General features: G+C 45.0%; 1 protein-coding gene across 1 annotated transcript in view; it reads right to left on the bottom strand.

Moving 5' to 3' along the window:
• VPS13D (vacuolar protein sorting 13 homolog D) overlaps positions 1 to 21,666 on the bottom strand; it is a 257,047-nt gene that overhangs the window by 214,548 nt on the left and 20,833 nt on the right. Inside the window, 13 exon segments of the mRNA XM_019461427.2 lie at positions 140 to 1,171; positions 3,875 to 4,026; positions 5,786 to 7,999; positions 10,039 to 10,171; positions 11,927 to 12,057; positions 13,062 to 13,232; positions 13,655 to 13,730; positions 14,563 to 14,693; positions 15,792 to 15,971; positions 16,951 to 17,152; positions 17,308 to 17,409; positions 19,794 to 19,962; positions 21,265 to 21,365. Coding sequence (XP_019316972.2) covers positions 140 to 1,171; positions 3,875 to 4,026; positions 5,786 to 7,999; positions 10,039 to 10,171; positions 11,927 to 12,057; positions 13,062 to 13,232; positions 13,655 to 13,730; positions 14,563 to 14,693; positions 15,792 to 15,971; positions 16,951 to 17,152; positions 17,308 to 17,409; positions 19,794 to 19,962; positions 21,265 to 21,365 — 4,794 coding nt within the window.

Consider the following 21,666-nt stretch of genomic DNA (forward strand, 5'->3'; position numbering starts at 1 on the left):
ATATTAACAGGCATCCAGACTACAGATAGCTCCCCTGCCAACAAGATCTACTTTCTAGAGTAAATGTACAACAGGCGCACGTAAGTGAACACAGCAAAATTCATTCCTGGAACTTCAAGGAGCCAAAGGGAAGTGATACCTTGAGATCCAGCTTGGTGTTAACCGGATCCTGAAGTTCAGACTCTACGAGAGCATTCGATTCTGACTTCACATTTTGTAGAATGTCCTCAGGAGGTACCTTCATTGCATGGTTGTCTGCAGTGGAACCAATTCCAAAAAAATCCAGTATCACCACCCACGTTTGCAGCGTGATCAGTACATCCAAGCAGTTAAAATCAACATCAATGTTCCGGTTAACTCGACTGTAACTGGAAGAGAATTCTGGATGTTTCTTATCCACCAAGAATACATTGATATGTACCAAAGAATCATCAAATTTACTCTTTCCAGCAAGTATCTTGGGCTCATCTACCGTTGGAGAAGGGGGTGGAGTCAAGGGATAGTCCTGGTCTTGGACTTCCTTTGGCTTCTTCCGGGATGCCGAGGTGGGTCTCTGATACAGCTGGAAGACATTAGGAGCTTCTTCCATGTGGGAAGGAAGAGACCGAGGCATATCAGGATACTCCACATTGGATACTGAAGGACAGGACTGAGAGAGATATTCTTTTTGTGCTAAACTAGATGGCTTAGGGGCCCCCCGAGACACCATCAGGTTCTTGTATTTGGAATCCGGATTCTTCTCCAGTAAGTCTTCCATGAGCAGAGAGCGCAGGGCAATCTGAATGGATAAAGTCTGAGGATGGTCTTTACTGAATTCTACCTCAAAATCCTGAAACTTTAAGCTCACAAGACCCTGGGCCCCCAAAGTCAGATCTCCACTGAGCTGGACTTGAAGCTCCGGGATACAAAAGTTGGCTTGAATCTGGGTAAAGGACTTGACTTCCTTCAGAGACAAGGACTTTTGAGAAGAGTTAGAAAGGCTGGAGTGGCTGAACAATCCATTCTCCTTCCTTTCAATGGAAGGTTCTCCACAGGTACTGAGGGAAGGCAGAGGAGAATTAGGGCAAGGTGAGGAGGCAGCAGTGACTGGAAACTTATTCAGATCTTCACTATACACAAGATTGTCCAGTGTCTGTAAAACCTGCTCATATACATGCTTTGCTAACACCACCTGTAGTCAAAGAGAAAAATGTAGTTATTCACTACTATTATTAACTGCGCTCAGATGCACCGCCCACAAGTTTCCATAGTTGATGTTCATGGGTTTCCCCAAGACGTTCTAAACTGGATGACAGCAGGAACTATCCCTTCTGTTTCTTTTCTGTCCTTACCTCTCTGTGACCCACGTCTACCGATGAGGCCCTCCTGCCGCCTCCCCCAGCACCTCACAAAATAATCTTTACACAACCAATGTTCAGTAAGTCCTGTTGACTGTGGGCCTGAATCAGCAAAATCACTCTGTCTAAACCCACAAAAACAATACCAGAAATTGACGGGAAAACTGCCAAAAGTCTACTGTGGCTACACCACAGGACTGAGAAACAAGGCTCAGGGTTCTAAAACTCGCCGATCATCCCCAATTAGGGTCATAACCTCTGTTTTTATTTCAGCTAAACAAACAAAGTGGTTTTTAATGACAATAATGATAAGTCATGATTACTTATGTTTTCTCTCCCTTACTTTGGTTCTAATTACAATTTCTCATTAAAAATATTTTCACAAAAGTTTTTTAAGTATTTATGGGCAATTTTTTAACAGGAATTCCAAACAGATATAGAAATGATAGAATTAGAAAGTGATCGTTTTACAGCCCCCAATGAACTAACATAGCCCATCAGAGGTCATCCGTGGAATCGGCCCTTCTATGAACGACCAGCAGGGAATTTTACAATGGGCAGATCGGGTTCTCGTCACCTGCACGCAATCATCAATTTGAGCATCACTAACATAAAGACAACCAAGCATTATGTGCCTCTTGAAATAATGCAATATGAAGGACCCAGCACCACGCTGAAGTGTTCTGGCCAAAAAAAGAACCTGAATCCAAATAAACCTGTAGAGTGAAGGTATAGTTTACAGGAAATGTGGGAGAACAAGTGATGCCATAACCAAACAGCCAAATCTGAATGTGGGACAACCTAAGGGCCACTGCCTGACTTCTCACAATAACAGCGTGCAGGGAAAACATGAAAGAAACTGAACAGAGACCCACACGATGTATCATGCAAACGGACTGTACGGGTCTCATTTGGATTCTGATTCAAACAAACTAAAAGTGAAAACACATTTTTTTAACTAATCAAAAATGTCTCTGAAATCCAAAAATGCATTAAAATGTATTATGCTACATGGCGTGCCTCTGTGGCACAGTCAATTAAGCATCCAACTTTCGATTTCAGCTCAGGTCATGGGCTCACGGTTCGTGGGATCAAGCCCTGCATCAGGCTGCACGCTGACAGCTCAGAGCCTACTGGGGGTTCTCTCTCTCCCTCTCTCTCTGCTCCTCCCCAACGTGCACGCTCTCTCTCTCTCTCAAAATAGTAAACTTTAAACTATTCCACTTTTGCGTATGTTTTAAAATTTTCATAATAAAATATTTTAAAATTAAATTACTAAATTATTAAGTATTAATTTGAAGAATGATTTACAGTAATTTTTAGAAGATTTTCATCAAAAGCCACACTAAGTCAATGGTAAACGTAATAATCCAACAGAATTCATGTCATATGCTAGATTTAAGGTGAAAAAAACCACCCTAGTAGCCACTACTGATAAGGCAAAAAAGCTTAACCAGGAAGGGAAAGTTTTGGGGGAAGTCCTCTCACCCAGGGACACCTATTCAGGAACCACTGATGTCAAAAGGTCCACGCATTCTGGAGCACCTGGGTGGCTCAGTCAGTTGAGCGCCCGACTTCAGCCCAGGTCATGATCTCGTGGTTCACAAGTTCAAGCCCCATGTCGGGCTCTGTGCTGACAGCTCAGAGCCTGGAGCCTGCTTCAGATTCTGTGTCTCCCTCCTTCTCTCTGCCCCTCTCTAGCTTACTCTCTCTCTCCCTCTCTCAAAAATAAAATAAAAACATTGTTTTAATTTAAATATTAAAAGGTCCATGCATTCTGTTAACAGCACTCCTGAGTTACTCCAGAGCAGCTGCCAGATACAGACTAGAGACCAATTACTGCCCAAAGAGAGGGTCCACTGTCCTAAGAGCCTGCCCGTCCCTACTATTTTATAACGATATACTCTTTGCTCTTATCCCTGTGAAAACAGGAAGAACGACATTTTTGAAGGAAAAAGGATGACAGTTGCATACACATATAGTCACCACACACACAGGCATACTCACTAAACACACACACACACACACACACACACACACACAGTCCCTATCCCGGCCCATTCCATTTCAAAAAGAGCAAGACTAATTCTCCCTTGAAAGGATCTGTCAACAGCTCAAATAATCAGATTGTTTCATAGGCTGAGCCAAGCATGTCAAAAGAGTGACAAGAACTATATCCTCCTGGGAAAGACAGGCTCTGACTTTTCCAGCAATAATTTTGCCTGCTTCTGAATGGCAATGGAATTAAAGATCTGCCCTCTCTCTCCCTCTACATAACTCACCACTCCTCCACATGAAGACGGCCAACAAAACCAATTCCCCAGTGACAAAAGGGCACAGTGATGGGGCTCCGCATTTACAGAACAAGTTATCAGCAGTAATACACGGTCACACTGTCTCTTTGAACTTACATATTTTCCTTCTAACATTTCATACGTACACATACGTAACATAACAAGACATGAATACACTGATGTAAGTATAAAGTAAATATATGACTTCAACTGTCCAGACATGAAAATCAACAAGGTGCTTACCTGAACTGGGTTGACAAATTTCCCTTCAATCTTCATGATGCTAGAAGTTCCCAGGTCATCCGGACTAAGGGAGAAAGTCAATTCAGATTCTCTCTCTATAGGGATCTTCTCCAGTTTAAACTGAATGGTGGTATTGTTCAGGATGTGAAAAGCTGGCATAACAGAAAAAAATGACAGATTGGAAAAACTAGTATTTATCGCATCGTTGCTGATTAAGTATAGGGTATATAAAATAGAGCCCATGAGTCATTAGGCCCAGAGGGCAGAAAAGCTTGGCACCTGGGGTGTACGATTGAGTACAAACTTATATTACTATCCTAAGAACAAAACCCATAGTAAGCAGAGTACAACATAAACTTATACACAAAAAGAATCAATATTTTCATGACATGCTCCATTTGATGGCTTCAAAATACAATGGGGTGAACATTAATCCAGGCGAGGTCTCTAAGCTTCCCTTAGCCTCCCAAGCCAGCATTTTCCAAACCGAACTGCTCATCCCCTACCCAGTTTTCAATTACAGATTGCTCCCTCTTACTGGGCACACATCAAAATCAAGAACAATATCAGGTTCTAAGTGAACAAGCAGAGAAAACAGTCTTGGGAGAAGGAGGTTAAGTGAACTGGTGAATTAACATCTAAGAACCACAGAAGGAGAAGTTCTCAGAGGCATGAATTTCTTCACCAATAAGTAAAGCCAGGCTTTAGGGCTCCCCTGATGTCTGCAGATGCCAAGACTAATAATAGATTGAACTGTTTGGTTTTAGCAGATCAGATCGAGAACACAAATACAGGCATTTTATTCCTAGAACTCTGGACCACCAACCCATTACAGAGGATGGAAGAATACTGAAAGGGAAATACACCATCTGCAGACTAAATTTCATATTCCACTTACATCAATCCCTCCAGCTATCTTGGACTACAATATTTAACTAGCAAAGACCTACACCTGGAACTGGAAAAAAACAGATGTATTTGACCAAATTAAATAACTCTCTAGGGGTACCTGGATGCTCAGTCAGTTGAGCGTCCAACTTTAGCTTAGGTCATGATTTCATGAGTTTGAGCCCCACATCGAGCTCTCTGCTGTCAGCACAGATCCTCTGTCCCTCTCTCTCTGCCCCTCCCCTGCTCACGCTCTCTCTCAGAAAAATAAACCTTTTTTAAAATTAAAATAAATCGGGCGCCTGGGTGGGTCAGAAGGTTGAGTGTCTTGACTTTGGGCCAGGTCATGATCTCGCGGTTCGTGAGTTCAAGCCTCGCATCGGGCTCTGTGTTGACAGCACGGAATCTGGAGTCTGCTTCAGATTTTGTGTCTCCCTCTCTCTCTCTCTGCCCCTGGCCTGCTCACACTCTATCTCTCAAAAATAAATAAAAATTTAAAAAAATAAAAAATAAAATAATGCCCTAACAGACCCCACCCTCTAAAGCAACCCTGTAAATAAGCACTCACCCAATGCTAAAGAGCGCCACTTAAAAAAAAAAATCTTACTTTGCCAAATATGGTTTCTAATGGAAAAAACTAAAAACATACCAACCTGATATGAAGCATTCTATTAAAACTCTATTTGGATTTCTTAAATATTCACTGGGGATAATTATAATTTTTTTTTTTTTTTTTTTTTTTTGAGATAGAACAATGGAGGAGGAGCAGAGAAAGAAAGGGACAAAGATCTGAAGCGGGCTCTGCATTGACAGCAGCGAGCCCAACGCGGGGCTTGAGCTCACAAACCATGAGATCATGATGGGAACCAAAGCTGGACGCTTAACCCACTGAGCCATCCGGGCATCCCTCACTGGCGATAATTCTAAACAAAAAGGTTATTTGTTGTTGTTTTTAGCAAAGTACTACATAAGCTGGGTTAAGAATCTTTAGATAAAATGAGACAAAAGATTTACGCTCCTCACCTTGACCTCTATGCAAAGATTCAAAGAAATCGTGTCGGGTGAAATGAGCTTCCTCTTGACTATTGGCGCTGGCAGACCCAGAAGGAGAACCAAACGCCCGGCTGACATCGGACCCAGGACCCTCTCTGCCTGCCAACTGGGTGCAATTCAAAGAATATAACTTAATGTCTTTAATTTCCACCTGCAGGCGATCACTTCTGGATTCATCATCTCCCGACACAAAATTCTGGATGAATATCTGCCCCAAGTGTCCCACCAACAACTCAGGACTCCCAGGCTTTCGAGGGATTGAAACAACAGGGGATTCGATGTTTATGTTCAAGATTAGCTTCACGGTGTCGGAATGAGACCCAGCGAGGCCAAACCCATACATTTCATTTTCTTCAAAGATGGAGGCTTCCCGAGTCTTCCTTGGAGTTTCAAAGAGTGACACCATCTCACTGTATTCGGCCGTCTTGGTGGCGAGTACCGTAGTGACTTTGGTAGCTGCGCTTTTCAGCATACTTCGGAAATTCTCCTCCAGTTCATCCATGGACAATGTCAACTCCTTCAAGAATTTGGCAGAGTGGTTATAATGCAAGGAAGCCATCTTGAGGTTGAGAAAACACTCCTGTTTAGATTTCTCAACAAATGTGAAACTCAAAGCTTCACTGAGGGCTGCATCTTCCATTCTGACAAATACAGATTCAAAGTAGCCAATATCGCTGACGATATTTTCATAGCCTATGGAATTCCCAATGCTGACAACGTACTGGTTCTTAACATTATCTTGTGTCAGGTCCATAAGCTGCAAGCAGCCGAGAGAACCATTCACGTCAAACGTGCCGCCCATCGAAACGTTCACTTTGGTGCCGCCAATGCTCGCGGTGGCGATTTTTCTGCCATGTTTCTCGCCGTTGGCCATTCCCACCGTCCGAACGAGCAGTAAGTTAAGCCTGTGGATCTCCACTGCAACCTCAGTGTTTTGTTCGTACGTAGACTGGTAAGTTCCTTCTTCCCTAAAGCTTCTTTCAAAATCGGTCATTAAAGGCTGAGGACTCAAATCGTCTTTTTCCTTGGGAAAAGATTTTTGAAGAAAACCAATCAGTTCCACGATGGTCTCCGGGTTTAGGATAATATCCAAATTATTCACCTGTAATGAAATCACCTGAAGAGTGCTGTCCAAATTCATCGACGGGCACTCTGAACTCACAAACTGATATTCCAGTTTAATGAGGGACTCCTGTTCTTTGGTGAGAATTTTCTCAAGGGCAACACCAGTAGCTGACGGGTCGTTCAGCGTGGCAGCATTAGTGAGGTGAACCGCATTGGGTCCAGAGACAGGGGACTGGGCCCTGCTATCCCGGAGGCTTCCTGTTGGGATATCAAAGCTCAGGTTCTTATGCGAAGCCATCAGAAGGTCAAAATCGGCACCGTATGTCTGCATCGTGTCCACCAGGAGCAAACCGTGAACCGTCAGGGAGACCTCAGCATCGTAAGGCCTCTTCACAAAGTGAGCATTGGTCCCAAACACCTTGAGCACGGAAATGTACCGGCCATTGCTCTCAACACCAAGCTGCATACAGTTCACCTTAAATTCAGCCAGGAGGAGCTGTGATTCCACCAGAACCTCCCGGGTATGCTGCTCTAACATCACAAAGCTCTGGGTTAAATTCATTACCGAGTCCTGCAAACTTCCCCGCTGCCCCGCTTGGGGAAAAATCTGCTCTTTAAACTGAGTGTCAGAAGCCTTCGTTTCTGGGGTGGTCAGGAGAGCAAAGCAATTCTTCAGGGCAGATATTTTATCTTCATTGATGTGGATTTTTAAGTCTGGTAGGTTGCCCGAGAGCACGGCTCCAGGGTACTTGGGATCTGAAGTATAAATCAATCGACGTTCTAACTGTAGGTGAACGTTGAATTTCTCAACCACATGGGTCGGTCCCACATCAATATCCTGGACATGCTTCCAATTGTCCTTCACTCGTCCAACCATGATCTGGAGGTCCATAAACGAGAGGGAGTACCTCTCATACATCTTCGTGCTCATTAAATGCGCTTGAAGCTGCTCTTCACTGAACTCAACCCCAGGAAATGGAGGTGTTTTCCCTCCATTACTGCTGCTTGTCTCAGGAGGTGGGGTGTTGGGAGGTGTGGCAAGAGGTGTCTTATATTCGTCATCACTAAACTGGTTCTCTTCAGATGCTGGCCCATCCCCACTCTTCCTCTTGGCATCATCTGCAGATAAAAAAGAGAAGATTCGGAGTATATGTCTGCTCCTTCCTTACTCTTTCCTTCCACGTAATAGTTAAGGAAAAGAGAGAATCAACCAACCACAACTTTACAAAATAAATGGATGAAAGCTCTAAGCATAATATTCTCATTTTACCAGTGATTCAGTGTAAACTTGTTTATGAATTTTGAAATCAAGACACAAGACAGAATTCTAAGATGGAGCCCTGCTGACACAGGGACACGCGTCGGGGAGCAGAGACCAGTAACCCACTTCCCCGCCACCTGAGCTGCACTGCCACGAGCCGCTCTCAGCAGCCATTCTTACATCACTCTCCACAATCATCTATCTGTTCACCTTGTTCCCCACACTAGAACGTTCCAAAAGAACACAGGTCCCATCTGTCTTACTCACCAATACCCCGAGTGCCCAGATCGGTGCTTGGAAAGCAGTAACTACTCAGCATCACACTCCAGCCCCAGAGCCCACACTCAACCCCTCTCTTCTACAGACTTCTACAGCCCAGTCTTGTACACCTCAGCGCGGAGTCAACTACAAAATCACACCACTGGGTCCTCTCACCCACATCTCCGCTCCATGTTTATGCTGTACAAGTTCAAGTAGGTGCTTTCCATGGTTGTGAGATCCTCTTCTTTAGATCTGATCCCCCTTTAACATCCCTCATAGCACCAAACTTTCCCACTCCCGTTCAAACCCTCTACCTCTTGTCTTTTGGGGCTTACCTCAGTGAAGATAAGGCTGAGTTTATTTGATAAGCTCCCTCAGCCTTTTACCCCATGAATCCCCTTTCTTCCCCTTCATCTCAAGGTAAACAATAAATACTGTTTTAGATCTAATGACAGTAACAAAATAACCTCCCAGGAGTCCCTTTTTATATATGTCCCTTATGTCCCTAAATAGATTAAATCTCCGTTCTTGAAATAAAGTGCTGAGAAATAGTGTTTCTTGAAATACAAAACGTGAAGGGCACCCGGGTGGTTCAGTCGGTTAAGCGTCCAACTCTTGATTTCAGCTCAGGTCATGATCTCATGGTTCCTAAGACTGAGCCCCACACTGGGCTTTACACTGACATCACAGAGCCTGCTTGGGATTCTCCCTCTCTCCCTGCCCCTCCCCTGCTCATGCTCGCTCGCACGCTCTCTCTCTCTCTCTCAAAATAAATAAACTTTAAAAAATAAACTAAAATACAAACTGTGACATAAGAAATACAAATAAAAACCGCAATGAGATACTACTTTCCACTCATAAAAAACGGGCTATAATGCAAAAGACACGTAACAAGTGTTGGCAAGGACGTAGAGAAATCGAAACCCTCATACATTGCTGGTAAGATAGTAAAATGGTGCCGCCTTTTGGAAAACAGTCTGGCAATTCTTCAAAATGTTAAACATGAAGGTCACCATGTGACCCAGCAATTCCACACTGAGATACACCCAAGAGTTTGAAAATATGTGTACATAAAAGCCTGTACATGAACGTTCACAGCAGACACAACCCAAATGTCCACGAGTCGATGAACGCATGAACAAAACGTGGCATATTCACCCAAAGGAATATTATTCAGGCACAAATAGGAATGAGGTAGAATCTTCACCACAGATAAATCTTGAAAACAGCATGCTAAGTGAAAAAAGTTAGACATAAAAGGCCACATGCTGCATGACTGCATTCATATGAAATGTTCAGAAGAGTCAAATCCACAGATAGAAAGGTTAATGGCTGCCAGGGCCTGGGAGAGGGGATAATACAGAGTGACAGGGGATGGGTCTACCATTTCTTCATAGGATGATGAAAACGATCCAGATTAGATAAAGCAGTGAAAGGCATGATTCTGTCAATATCCCAATAACAGCTGCGCTGTCCATCTTAAAACGTATCCCAATACAGCCATTATCAAAAAAAGTAACAAGTGAACTCTGGAGTTAAAATGTCATAAAAAACCTTTTTAAAACTTTACTTGGCTAAGAACAGACCGATCAATTTATGCAAGGTGATGTTTTTATCACTTCGTGTTCACACATACCTTGGGAATTTGTCAACAGCATTCTCCCTAGATCCACGACAACTAACACGGGATTCTTGAATTTGAAATCATCAGGAAATATCACCTGAGGGGCCGAAATATCTAGTCGCACGGTCCACCTTTTACTTTCCTCCTGTAGAAGTAAAATAAACTGCAAATAAATAATTTATAACACAACTACAAAAACTGAACAACTTTATCAGCTGCGGCTCAAGCCTTTCTGAAAACCACACCCAGGGTACGGAGTGACTTCAAGGTATTAGAGCAAAAAGTTTAAAACAAAAGTAGATCCAGGGGCACCTGGGTGGCTCAGTCAGTTAAACATCTGACTCTTGATTTCATCTCAGGTCATGATCTCAGTCGGTGAATTCAAATCCCGCTGAACTGTGCTGACAGTGTGGAGCCTGCTTGGGATTCTCCTCTTCCCCCCCCCGCCCCCGCCCCCCGCTTCTCTCTCTCCCCTCCCTCATGTGCTCTCCCTCTCTCAAAATAAATAAACTTAAAAAAAAAAAACACACAAGACAAAAGGAGATCCAAATGCGTAAGGATTTGAGCCATTATCACAGGCAAACGTTTAATGTGGGAGGAAAAAGGGGCACCTGAGCGGCTCAGTCTGTTAGGTGTCTGACTTCGGCTCAGGTCATGATCTCACAGTTCGTGGGTTTGAGCCCCATGTCGGTCTCTGCGCTGACAGTGTGGAGCCTGCTTGGGATTCTCTCTCTCTCTCTCTCTCTCTCTCTCTCTCTCTCTCTCTCTCTCTCTCCCTCCCTCCCTCCCTCCCTCCCTCCTACTCTGTCCCTCCCCTGTTCTCTCTCTCTTCCCCCCCTCAAAATAAATAAACCTTTAAAGTAAATAAATATTAATAAAAATAAAAAAACGTAACAAGTCATGAGTCTATTCACTTTTCTTCTCTGCAACCAAAATCAGCCTCAAATATTTTGTATGTAGTAAAAAGCTAATTTACATAAATGTTTTCAAAAAGAACCCTCTTTGACTAAGAGAACCAATGGATACTAATTGTTGCAATTTGTGTTGAAACACGCACACACAAAAACAAGAAACAGGACTAATTCTCCCTGCCAGAGAACACACTGCCACCGGGTGACACGGAACCTTCCTGCTATCCCTTACGAGGACAGGGGCTCTGCCCTCCCGAGGGAGCCAGGCTCTACCGGCCCCACCTACTGTGGCATCTGAGCAGTGCACTTCCCTGCCACCGGCCCAGGAACTGAGTTCCGCTGGACGGTTAAGGTGTTTTCTTAAGGTGTCTCTCAGTTCTCCCGATCTAGGCATCCTTGTGTCAGCTGGTCACTTAGCATCACAAAGTAACTATCTCACCCTGGAATCAAAACCGGGCCACCACTGCAGTGGTCTTTCTTCTGATAATAGTAACTGAAGGGGCTGGGCCGCCTGGGTGGCTCGGTCGCTTAAGCGTCCAACTGTTGATCTCAGCTCTTGCGGTTTGTGGGTTTGAGCCCCACATTGGACTCCGCTGCTGACAGCGTGGAGCCTGCTTGGGATTCTGTGTCTCCCTCTCTCTGACCCTCTCCCACTTGCTCTGTCTCTCTGAAAAATAAATAAACTTAAAAAAAAAAAAAAAGTAAGTGAAGGGGGATGGTCTTCAGTGAAACACTGATAATATATCAGGTCTAGAAAATGGGACAAGAACAAGTCCTAAGAGTGTTCCAAGACTGATACAAGAAAGAAACATGGTCTAGTCCCAGTCACTTGTTTTTATTCATGAAATCCTGACTGTAAAAGACATGAGATTTTATTTTTTGCTAGTCAAAAAGGATTTCACATTTTTAGTTAATCATTGTGGTTGAAACTCGAGTAGGTAAAGAACTTGACGGAAAGAGTGCCTTCCCCTTCTGCTTGCCCCACTTACGATGAAATCACCCACTAGCAGACGATCGAGAGTCTGTCGGATTTCCGCCTTGGTCTGCATCTTCAGCCTGTTATACTGTCTTCGGGCAGTTTCCGCCACTCTCAGCTCAAGTTCAGACTGATAACCAAACCCTGCAAGATTAGAGACACACAGACAGCAGAAGGAGAACTTTCAAACAGCTGGGTGGGAAAAGACAGCTGCAACATCTGTTCTCACCAAGAATTTCCAGCAAGGTTAAAAACCTGTCTGTACGAGAGCCTCTCCTGACTTCCACCTGCCCTGCCACTACATACAAAAACAGGGACGAGGCAAAAACGGGGGCACGGCCTGAGGGAGAAAGGCAGTACGTGAGGGAAGGGCAACTCAGTCACTAGAATTCCTTAAACCATTTTCTGAACGATCCCAGACTATTCTAAATCTTGGGAGCATAACGTTACATTAAAAGAGAAAATTTAATTTGGAAGGAAATGCCTTCTATCTTCTATCGGTGCCAGAGCAATAAAGCCAAGACATTTACGGCTGTTGCTTACACAAAGACTCAAAAACTGGACCAAAAACTAAAATAGCTCCATTGTTATAAGGAGGGAGAGGGGATACACTTAGGAAAGGACCATTGTTTTATCAACCTCCCTGTCAACAAAAGTGCTTTTTCTGTTTCTGCGATCTCAAATCTCTTTTGGAAACCAAGGGAAGCATGAATAAAGCCGTGATGATAAAGAACAGTGCACGGATGAACTCAGTATTGAACGCTGCACCGGGCAGGGGAAACAGACCACCGACCCCGCCATCTACAGGGAAATCCTTGAGCATTCCTCCTCAGTTCACTGGCCTAAAGTATCCTGGGTAGCCAAGGAAACCACCACCCGAATGGAATGGAAAGCATTTTTTAAAATATGCAAAATGGAAGCAAAGAAAAAAAATATTTAAAGATATTGATTCCTTTTGGAAAAGTAACTTTCCAAGGACATCTACTTTAATCCCATAACTAAGGACAACCCCATCCATTTGCTCTCCAGGCCTTTCCTACCACTACCAGGTCACTTCGGTTTACAATAACCCTTGTCCAAAGCACTAAAAATGACACGAGAAAGGTCTTTAGAAAGCAACAGAAGATCAAACAAACAAAAAAGTTAACCTGAGGTATGAACCTTTCCCTTGTAGAAAAAGTCTGCTACTTTTTTAATAGCCTGGGGATTGTATATGATGTTCAAGGGCCTCGTGCTGACATTCAGCCGCCTCTCAAAATGGCTGTGCACTGGATTTCTCTCATACAGCATCTCAAAAACTGGGTCATCTGGGTCCGCAGCTAAAGGGAAGAACCAGAGAAAGAAAATGGAACACAACAAAAACAATCACCTTATTCTTGATAACCCATAAGGAATTCTGGGAAAAAGACATTTTCTAAATTATTTTCCAACTAGTTCTCTCTTATGAAAATTTTACAAAACAGAGACTCTAATAAGGATGGACTCTAACTTTCAACAAGAATCCTCGAGAGCGGGCTATTGCGATCACTCCCATTATGGAAACCCAGGCTCGAGAAGCCCTGCGAGTTTACCCCAGTCACACACGGGTTAACAGAGAACATGGTCCCCAAGACGAACACAGACGCACACAACAAACCACTGGGACAAAACAGGACACACTCCCTCTTACGACTGACCGAGACTACCGATCCATAATCACCACATTTTTAAAGATTAGTTTTAAGAACAGATGACAAATTACCAGGAGTCTGATCACTTCTGTCTGCGGATGTTGTCTGGAGACCAAAAGACTGTGAGACTCTGCCAACTTCTTTTTGCTATTAAAACATACACAAAATGCATAAATGTCAGGTGAGCGGGGACAATTTGCCGTGCACACACTTGCTTGAGCTCTGCCCCTTGACATCACTCTCGCTTAGCACAACCAAATCCAAACTCATCTGACATCAGAATACAGAGGACTTCCAGACTGATCTCCCAGGTCTGTGCCTTTTTCCAACCTAAAATGGACAGCAAGCATGCTACTCTGCAGTCAGTGCGTCGAATGAATGATTGCTAAATGAGTATGAAGTAGGTACATAACTTCCTTAGACTTTCACTTTGCACTCCCGCCCTCTCTACAATCACCCCCTGAAAAAAATCACAGACAGGGCAAGTGGCTAAATACTCAACTACTGTGACGCATCTGTGCCCACTTAGTAAGACCAAAGATCTAATTAAAAAAGTATACTGAGTATACAAAATTATACATATAGAGATAACTTGAAGTGGTTCTCTTGGAACTCCGCAAAAGAAGAGACTTCCCATCAGTGACCAATGATCAGAAGGCATGAAAATGAATTCCAGACAGAGATGGAACCATTGACTTCGTAATGCAGAAAATAATGGTGCTTATGGCAATCTCTTCCAAAACAGAGCAAACTATTCCACAGCAGTTACGGCACAGAAGAGAAAGGCGCTGCCGTAAATCCCTCCAACATCCATTGTCTGACAAATTCAAACAGCTTACTGGATTCCAGGTTGTTTTTCATCGGCCCACCCTTCTCAAGATGACCAAATGAAGCGAGTTAATATTGCTTATGGCTGGCCTAACACAGACCACAGTGCACCACCCCCTGGACGAAGCAGCCGTCCTACCGCTGTACATACTGAATTAGGGAACACCAGAAGGGGAAACACGGTTCCTTCTGTGGCCAGGTCTCGAAGAAACAGTCCACCCAACCGGACTGAGAGCAAGGAGGAATTTCTTCGAGGAAGAGACTCTGATAGTAGTTTCACGTCTACAAAAAAATAAACGTAAGAGCTAACACTGTGCCATGACACCCCAAAGCACTTTACAAGTATGAGATGCAGTATTTTGCAGAGGACAATTAAGTATCATGAAGTCTTTTGCCTCGAAAACAGAACAAAAAATCCTATTTATATATCGATAGGTGCATATAAATCTCTCTACAGGAACACATAAGGAATATGAGAAGTTGCCTAACAGCATGAATTCTAAACAGAGCATATTACAATGAAGTTCAAGCAATCTGCTGGTTCACACTACGTTTATGAAATCTCAGCTCTCAAGATTATAAAGTCAAACAAACTGCTGATCAGTCACCTTTATATTACTGAGATATGTGCCTATCTTATGGACCAAAATAAAAATATTGGTGAGATGTGAAAAACCAATGCCTGCACATTTATACACCTTTAATTCAAAGTCACAGCAGCAGGTCAAACATGGTCAATCCTCGTTATTCACGGCTTCCAGTTTTGTGAATTCACCTACTCACTAAAATTTATTTATAACCCGAGATCAACCTTCACTGTGCTTCTCAGGACACACGCAGAGCAGAAAGAAACCTGAGTCCGCTGACGTGCCTGCTCACGGCCGAGGCCGAAGCAGGCAGCACTGCTCTGCCTTCCTGGCTAGACTTGGTTCACACCACGCACAAGAGCCCCTCTCGTGGTCTATTTAGTGCCAAGTTTTTTGCATTTTTGTGCTTTCTGTTGGTGATTTCACCATTTAAAATGGCCCCCGAGCATAGTGAAGCACTGTGCCTTACGGTAGACGAGCTTCACTCAGGCACGAGTTACGGTGCCGCTGGCCATGAGCTCAGTATTAATGTCTCAATGACACATGTTAAATAAGTGTCTTTAAACACAGACACGCAAGAAACAAGGTTCTGTACCCATCCCTTGGTGGATGTTCTGACCAGAGGCTGGCAGGCACCTAACCTCGTACGCCCCCTAGTGGCACTGACTCAGCAGTCAATCATTCAGCGCTCACCGCAACTTTCTAGAACATAACTACCACGAATAAGGAGACTCCAGTGGACCCTGGTGCCAGGGGAGAGAAACAGCATCAGGCGGTTCCCTGGGGGCAGCACCTGAAAACTCGAGCTGCATAAACGCGCTCTCCTGCGTCTGCAGGGCGCCCGGCTCCTGGTGCAGCAAGGTCACAGTGCCCCGCTGTAGCTGCAAGTTCAGTCTGGCAAAGATGTGGTCCCGCTTCGTATACGTGTTCACACAGGAGGCGTCGGCAGTGGGGTCAAAAAACTCCTCAGTGCCTGAGTGTGAGGAAGAAAAGACTTTAGGGGAAAACGGGACAATTAAAATGGCACCACCAGGCACGCTACCAAAGTTACGATGACATTATTGAACTATCTCCCCCTTTTTTCAGGAAGAACCTCAAAGTCATGGGTGACTGTTTCATTCCTGATGTAAAACGATCCTATTTTGTAAGAGATCTTATCAACTTATTCTCAAACAAGGAAGGATATTAAGATTCATGACAAAGTACGACATCAGCAACACAGCACGCCCAACACAGTGACATGTTCCACGTCCGCGCCGTCCAGCACAGGAGCCGCCAACCGCAAGTGCCTTCGAGCACCGCGGCTAACGTGGCTTGAAACAGCAAAGAATTCTTCTTAATTTTAATTAATTTAAACCTAAATAGCCATCTGGGACTACGGCTACCAAAACGGACAGCGTGGGTCTGAAGAGCAGCCCTGGACTGATATTCAAGCTTCAGAGCTTAAACCTTTTGAACTTGCTCACTTCTCCTACAATCATGACCCCTCAGATCTACCTGGAACTGTGCTAATTATTCAAATTTAGTAACAAAGTTGCAGATGAAGTATCTCTCAAAATTTCCTCCATTTGAATCTGTGAACATGACACAAACCATTTTACAAACGTCTATTTTTTTTTAATGTTAATTTTTGAGAGAGAGAAAGAGAGAGAGACGGAGGGAGGGAGGGAGAGAGGGCAGGGAGAGAGGGAGACATAGAATCCAAAGCAGGTTCCAGGCTCTGAGCTGTCAGCACAGAGTCTGACGCGGGGCTCAAACTCACGGACTGCAAGATCATGACCTCGAAGTCAGACGCTTAACCAACTGAGCCACCCAAGGGCCCCAAATGTCTACTTTTTTCATTTGAAAAATACCATGGGCCATTGCACAAATAACAGACGAATTCTGATGAACCAAGTGTCTCCCTTAGCGACTGGGCCAGGGCAGGGAAGTGAGGGCCAGCTCCCCCTTACCTAGGATCTCCTCGGGGTTCCACTGTTCATGCTGTTCTGCTGAAAGACCCTCGACCACTCTCCCCTCAGGGCTCTGCTGCCCGTACCAGCCTCCCCAGCCAGGAAACCAGGACTGAAGGTACTGCAGCATCCAGCTGCCTCCGCTGGGCTCTGGGTCCCCAGGAGACTCGCCTGGAGAATCAAATTGAGGCTCTCGTAGGCTCTGTGTCAACCAGAAATGAGCAAACATGAGTCCCCAAGACAGAAACAAGAGGTCATGCGCCGCTGACTATTCTTTGCCCCCACAGAAGCACATCAAGACTGAAGCATTCTGAGTGCGTTGGCTCTGAACACATCTTCTCACAGAGGATTTCTTACCTCTGCCAATTCTTCTTGTTTGTGAAATCGTTCATGAACCAGTTCACGCAAAATCTTCAACTCCTCAAAGCTCTGTTCCTCTTCAATCCGACACATTTCCTCCTGTTTTGGGTTAAAACAAAACAAACAAAATGGGTCTTATAGCTCCAGAGAAATTGGACACCTTCACTGACCACAAGTACTGTGAGGGAATCTATCTGAGCCCAACATTTCCACTTAAAGCCAAGGAACAATGAAGATGAATAGTTTCAGCTTTTCCACACACAATGCAATAGATTTTATTTGGTCTCCGGGGACTAACAGCAAATACAGAAGGAGCAGAGAACAGTGCTTGGTTGAAAATCAGTAACTGGGGGTGCCTGGGTGGCTCAGTCAGTTGGGCGTCCGACTTCGGCTCAGGTCATGATCTCACTGCTTTGTGAATTCGAGCCCCGCGTCAGGCTCTATGCCGACAGCTCAGAGCCTGCAGCCTGCTTCAGATTCTGTCTCCATCTCTCTGCCCCTCTCCAGCTGTGCTCTGTCTCTTTCTCTCTCAAATACAAATAAACATTAAAAAAAATTAAAAAAAGAAAAGGAGTAACTGAAGCGTAGGTGCCGCTACACTACCGCGTGCACGGTCCCGACAGAGGCGCCAAAGTGTTTTCATGCGCGTGACCTCCGTTACTCAAAGTAGGGGGCTATTTGGTATCCCCCCCACTTCAGATGAGGAAACTGAGGACCACATTTACACCGTAAGTGTGCGGTGTAAACAGTTCCTGTACGTGTCATGTGGGACATCAGCAAGGACGTGCTCATCTTAACGTGCTTCCTGCCAGTTAGGAAAGAACAGTGGTGGCCAGCTACGTACAAGGATAAAAAAGAAAGCAGAATTAACTGTCCTAAACTGTTTCTTACACTCTAACATCAAGAAAAAGAAGATTAAGAGACGCCTGGATGGAGTCCAACTTCGGCTCGGGGCATGATCTTGCAGTTCATGAGTTCGAGCCCCACATCAGGCTCTGTATTGACAGCTCAGAGCCTGGAGCCTGCTTTGGGGTCTGTGTCTCCCTCTCTCTCTGCCCCTTCCCCACTCATGCTCTGTCTCTCTCTCTCTCTCAAAAATAAATAAACATTTAAAAAAAAAAATTTTTTTAAAGAAAAAGGACATTATGTTTACTTTCTCCCCTCACTGTGAGTTTATACTTCTCTCTCCCTCCATGTCTTTGCCTGTGCCTTTAAGAAAACCATCCAAAACGAAATGTCTGGTTTATTCCAACCTTTTCATAAGGTTCCTATGTCAGTAACCATGCCTGACTCTGGTGGAAAAGGCATTAACCAAGTGAGTGGGTCACGCCTCAGGGAGCCGGCAGGAGACACAGAGCACCGAGTGGCTCAGCACTGCCACTGGTGACCACACACTGGGTCGCTGTTACGGGCTGAATGTCTGCGACCCCCAAAATTCAAATGTTGGAGACATAACCCCCAGTGTGATGGGATTTGAAGGTGGGGCCTTTGGAAGATAATTCGGTTTAGTGCCCTTATAGGAAAAGGAAGACAGATCTCTCTCCACCCAAGAGAGGCCACGTGAGCACACAGTGAGAAGGCAACCGTCTACAAGTCCCAAGGAGACTCTTGCCAGAACCCAGCCCTACTGGCACCTTGATCTTGGACTTCGCAGCCTCCAGAACTGTGAGATACACAGCTGCTGTTTAAGGCCCTCGGTCTGTGGTATTTAGTGATAGCAGTCCGAGCTGACTGAGACGGGTGCCGAAGGGAAACTTGGAAGTGTTTACTAAAGAACAGTTCATTGAGACACAGTACCTGTGCCAAAATACTGGACACGGTCTAAATTGCTATCGCAAAAACTGCTGCTCATAAACCCAAGACAAATCGAGGAACAGAACAATCCCCACTCCCTTCCCCAAGGAGACAGAGGCAGACAGACTAAAGCAGTGCAGTGGAGTCCCAGGCCAGGACTCCAGGGACAGTGGTTCTAAGGGCGTCCAGCCCTACGGTGACCTTGCCTTCACCTCCTGCTTCACCCCCTCCACCTAGCCTCTACCTCAAAAAACCTACGGTCAATGAAGTCAACTGGGATTGGGGAAAATATAGGCCAAAGTCTACAGGGATTAGTCAGAGACTCTGGAGGAAAAGAATACTGATGAGGACCAGGCTTTGAAGAGACACAGGTGATGAGATGGGTCCTACACAGGCAGCCAGGGGAGGAGGGGAGTGACACGAAGGCGTGGCAGGACCATGGCCACCTTTATTCCTCCCCCACCGTGGTCTGGCTCTCCTCCAGCAACAGAAGGTGGAGGATGTTTCTGGCCAAGGCAGGGCCAGGGCCTTGCAAGAAGTTTTCACCTAGTAAAACCAACTCTACCCTCTAAAATTACAGTCGTTTGCCAGGGACTCTTATTTCCTCAAAGATTCCATTCCTTCAGCTTTTGAGAGATGTTTTTATCCTCTGAATGAAGACATGACATGCAGGACAACAGCCCCCTCACCTTGTCTTCCGCAGGCAGCAAGCCTCCTTTCAGCTTGCTGAAGTATTTGTCGGTGTAAGACACAGCGTCGCGGGCGCGGTGTAACAAGAAGTCCCAGGTACAGCGCTTCCTCTCCTCTCTGATCTCATTCAGGTTAGCATTCAAAGCGAAATACCACCATTCTCGGCAGCTGAGGTGTTGCATGACAATGTTAGTTACTTCTTACAATAAAAGCAACTAAAATGCCATCAACCCAGGGCAACCCACATAATCCTATTCCTTCCTCTTCTGAAATCTCTGTTCTCTCCTCAGCCAGCACTTTATGCCTGCAGCTCATTTTAACATTAGGCTAAACCCAACATGTGGCGAAAGTCCATCTGCTGGCAAAGAACATCAAAGAATAGATTCTCAACCCACACATCAATTGTAATATAATACTCGATTGGTCTCAATTACCCATAACGTAAGTCCCATCCAATGACGGATAATCAACTGGTGACCGCAAGGTAAAGACCATCTTAAGATGATCAGCAAGGATTTGGATACTAAAGAGTTTATATGGCACACTTCCGGAAAGACATGGAAATACACGGGATCTTTTAAAAGTTTTAGGGGCGTCTGGGCGGCGCAGTCGGTTGAGCGTCCGACTTAGGCTCCGGTCATGATCTCGCAGTTAGTGAGTTCGAGCCCCGCTGGGGCTCTGTGCTGACAGCTCAGAGCCTGGAGCCTGCTTCGGATTCTGTGTCTCCCTCTCTCTCTCTGCCCCTTCCCCACTCATGCTCTGTCTCTCAAAAATGAACAAAGTTAAGGGGCGCCTGGGTGGCGCAGTCGGTTAAGCGTCCGACTTCAGCCAGGTCATGATCTCGCGGTCTGTGAGTTCGAGCCCCGCGTCAGGCTCTGGGCTGATGGCTCGGAGCCTGGAGCCTGTTTCCGATTCTGTGTCTCCCTCTCTCTCTGCCCCTCCCCCGTTCATGCTCTGTCTCTCTCTGTCCCAAAAATAAATAAAAAACGTTGAAAAAAAAAATTAAAAAAAAAAAAAAAATGAACAAAGTTAAAAAAAAATTTTTTTTTTTAATTTTAATATATTGGACTGGTCACGTTTATCACTACAACAGGAAAAGACTCCTTTTTGCCACAGAAGTTAGAAAGTGCGCTACATAAATGCTGCCCTAACAACACGGGAGAACAGACAGAGGGAGGAAGGTTCAAAGACCACTACAAAGTGTTTCCTACCCAGTCAGACCCCACCCGAGCAACGCCAGCCTACTTGTTCAGCGAGGCGCAGAGGATCTTAACTCCACCGCACTCCATCTGACGGTAAACCCACGACACCAACTACATGTATGACAACAACACCAGCGTAGGTCAACAACAGAAATGGCACGGGAACAGCCAGAAAAATCGACCGTGTTTTTAGCTCCTCATCTCCTCAAACAAAAAAGCATTCTGTAACACGCATGTCACACACGACATGTAACTGATAGGTCCTTACTTCTCCGATACAGCCACTCTGGGTTTCCACTTCCGGAACTTCACCTGCCTCTCCTTCCGTTCCAGCTCCTTGAGGAATTCCATGATTTGCCGGTGTTGCAGCTTTTCGTCAGAGGTTAAGAGATCAGTAGGTTAGAACTGACGTGTTTCGTTTACTCAGTTAAGACATCTCTCTACCAAGAACAATTCGTATTGGTCAAGCCGCTGAACTGAAATCCAGTGCAAACTGGAGACCACATATCCGCATCAGGTGGCAATGGTCTCTGACCGCGAACAGTGAGGTATTCAGATGTACTCCGTCACTCAGACTCTCAGTTCAGCACTTGAACGCCAAATCAAAACTAACCTGAGGGCAACCCGATCCAACCGTGTAACACACGGCGGGATCTTGCACCCCAGGAGA

This window comes from Panthera pardus, unplaced genomic scaffold (genome assembly GCF_024362965.1).
Source record: "Panthera pardus isolate Hobbes unplaced genomic scaffold, ASM2436296v1 HiC_scaffold_11, whole genome shotgun sequence".
Lineage (NCBI taxonomy): Eukaryota > Metazoa > Chordata > Mammalia > Carnivora > Felidae > Panthera > Panthera pardus.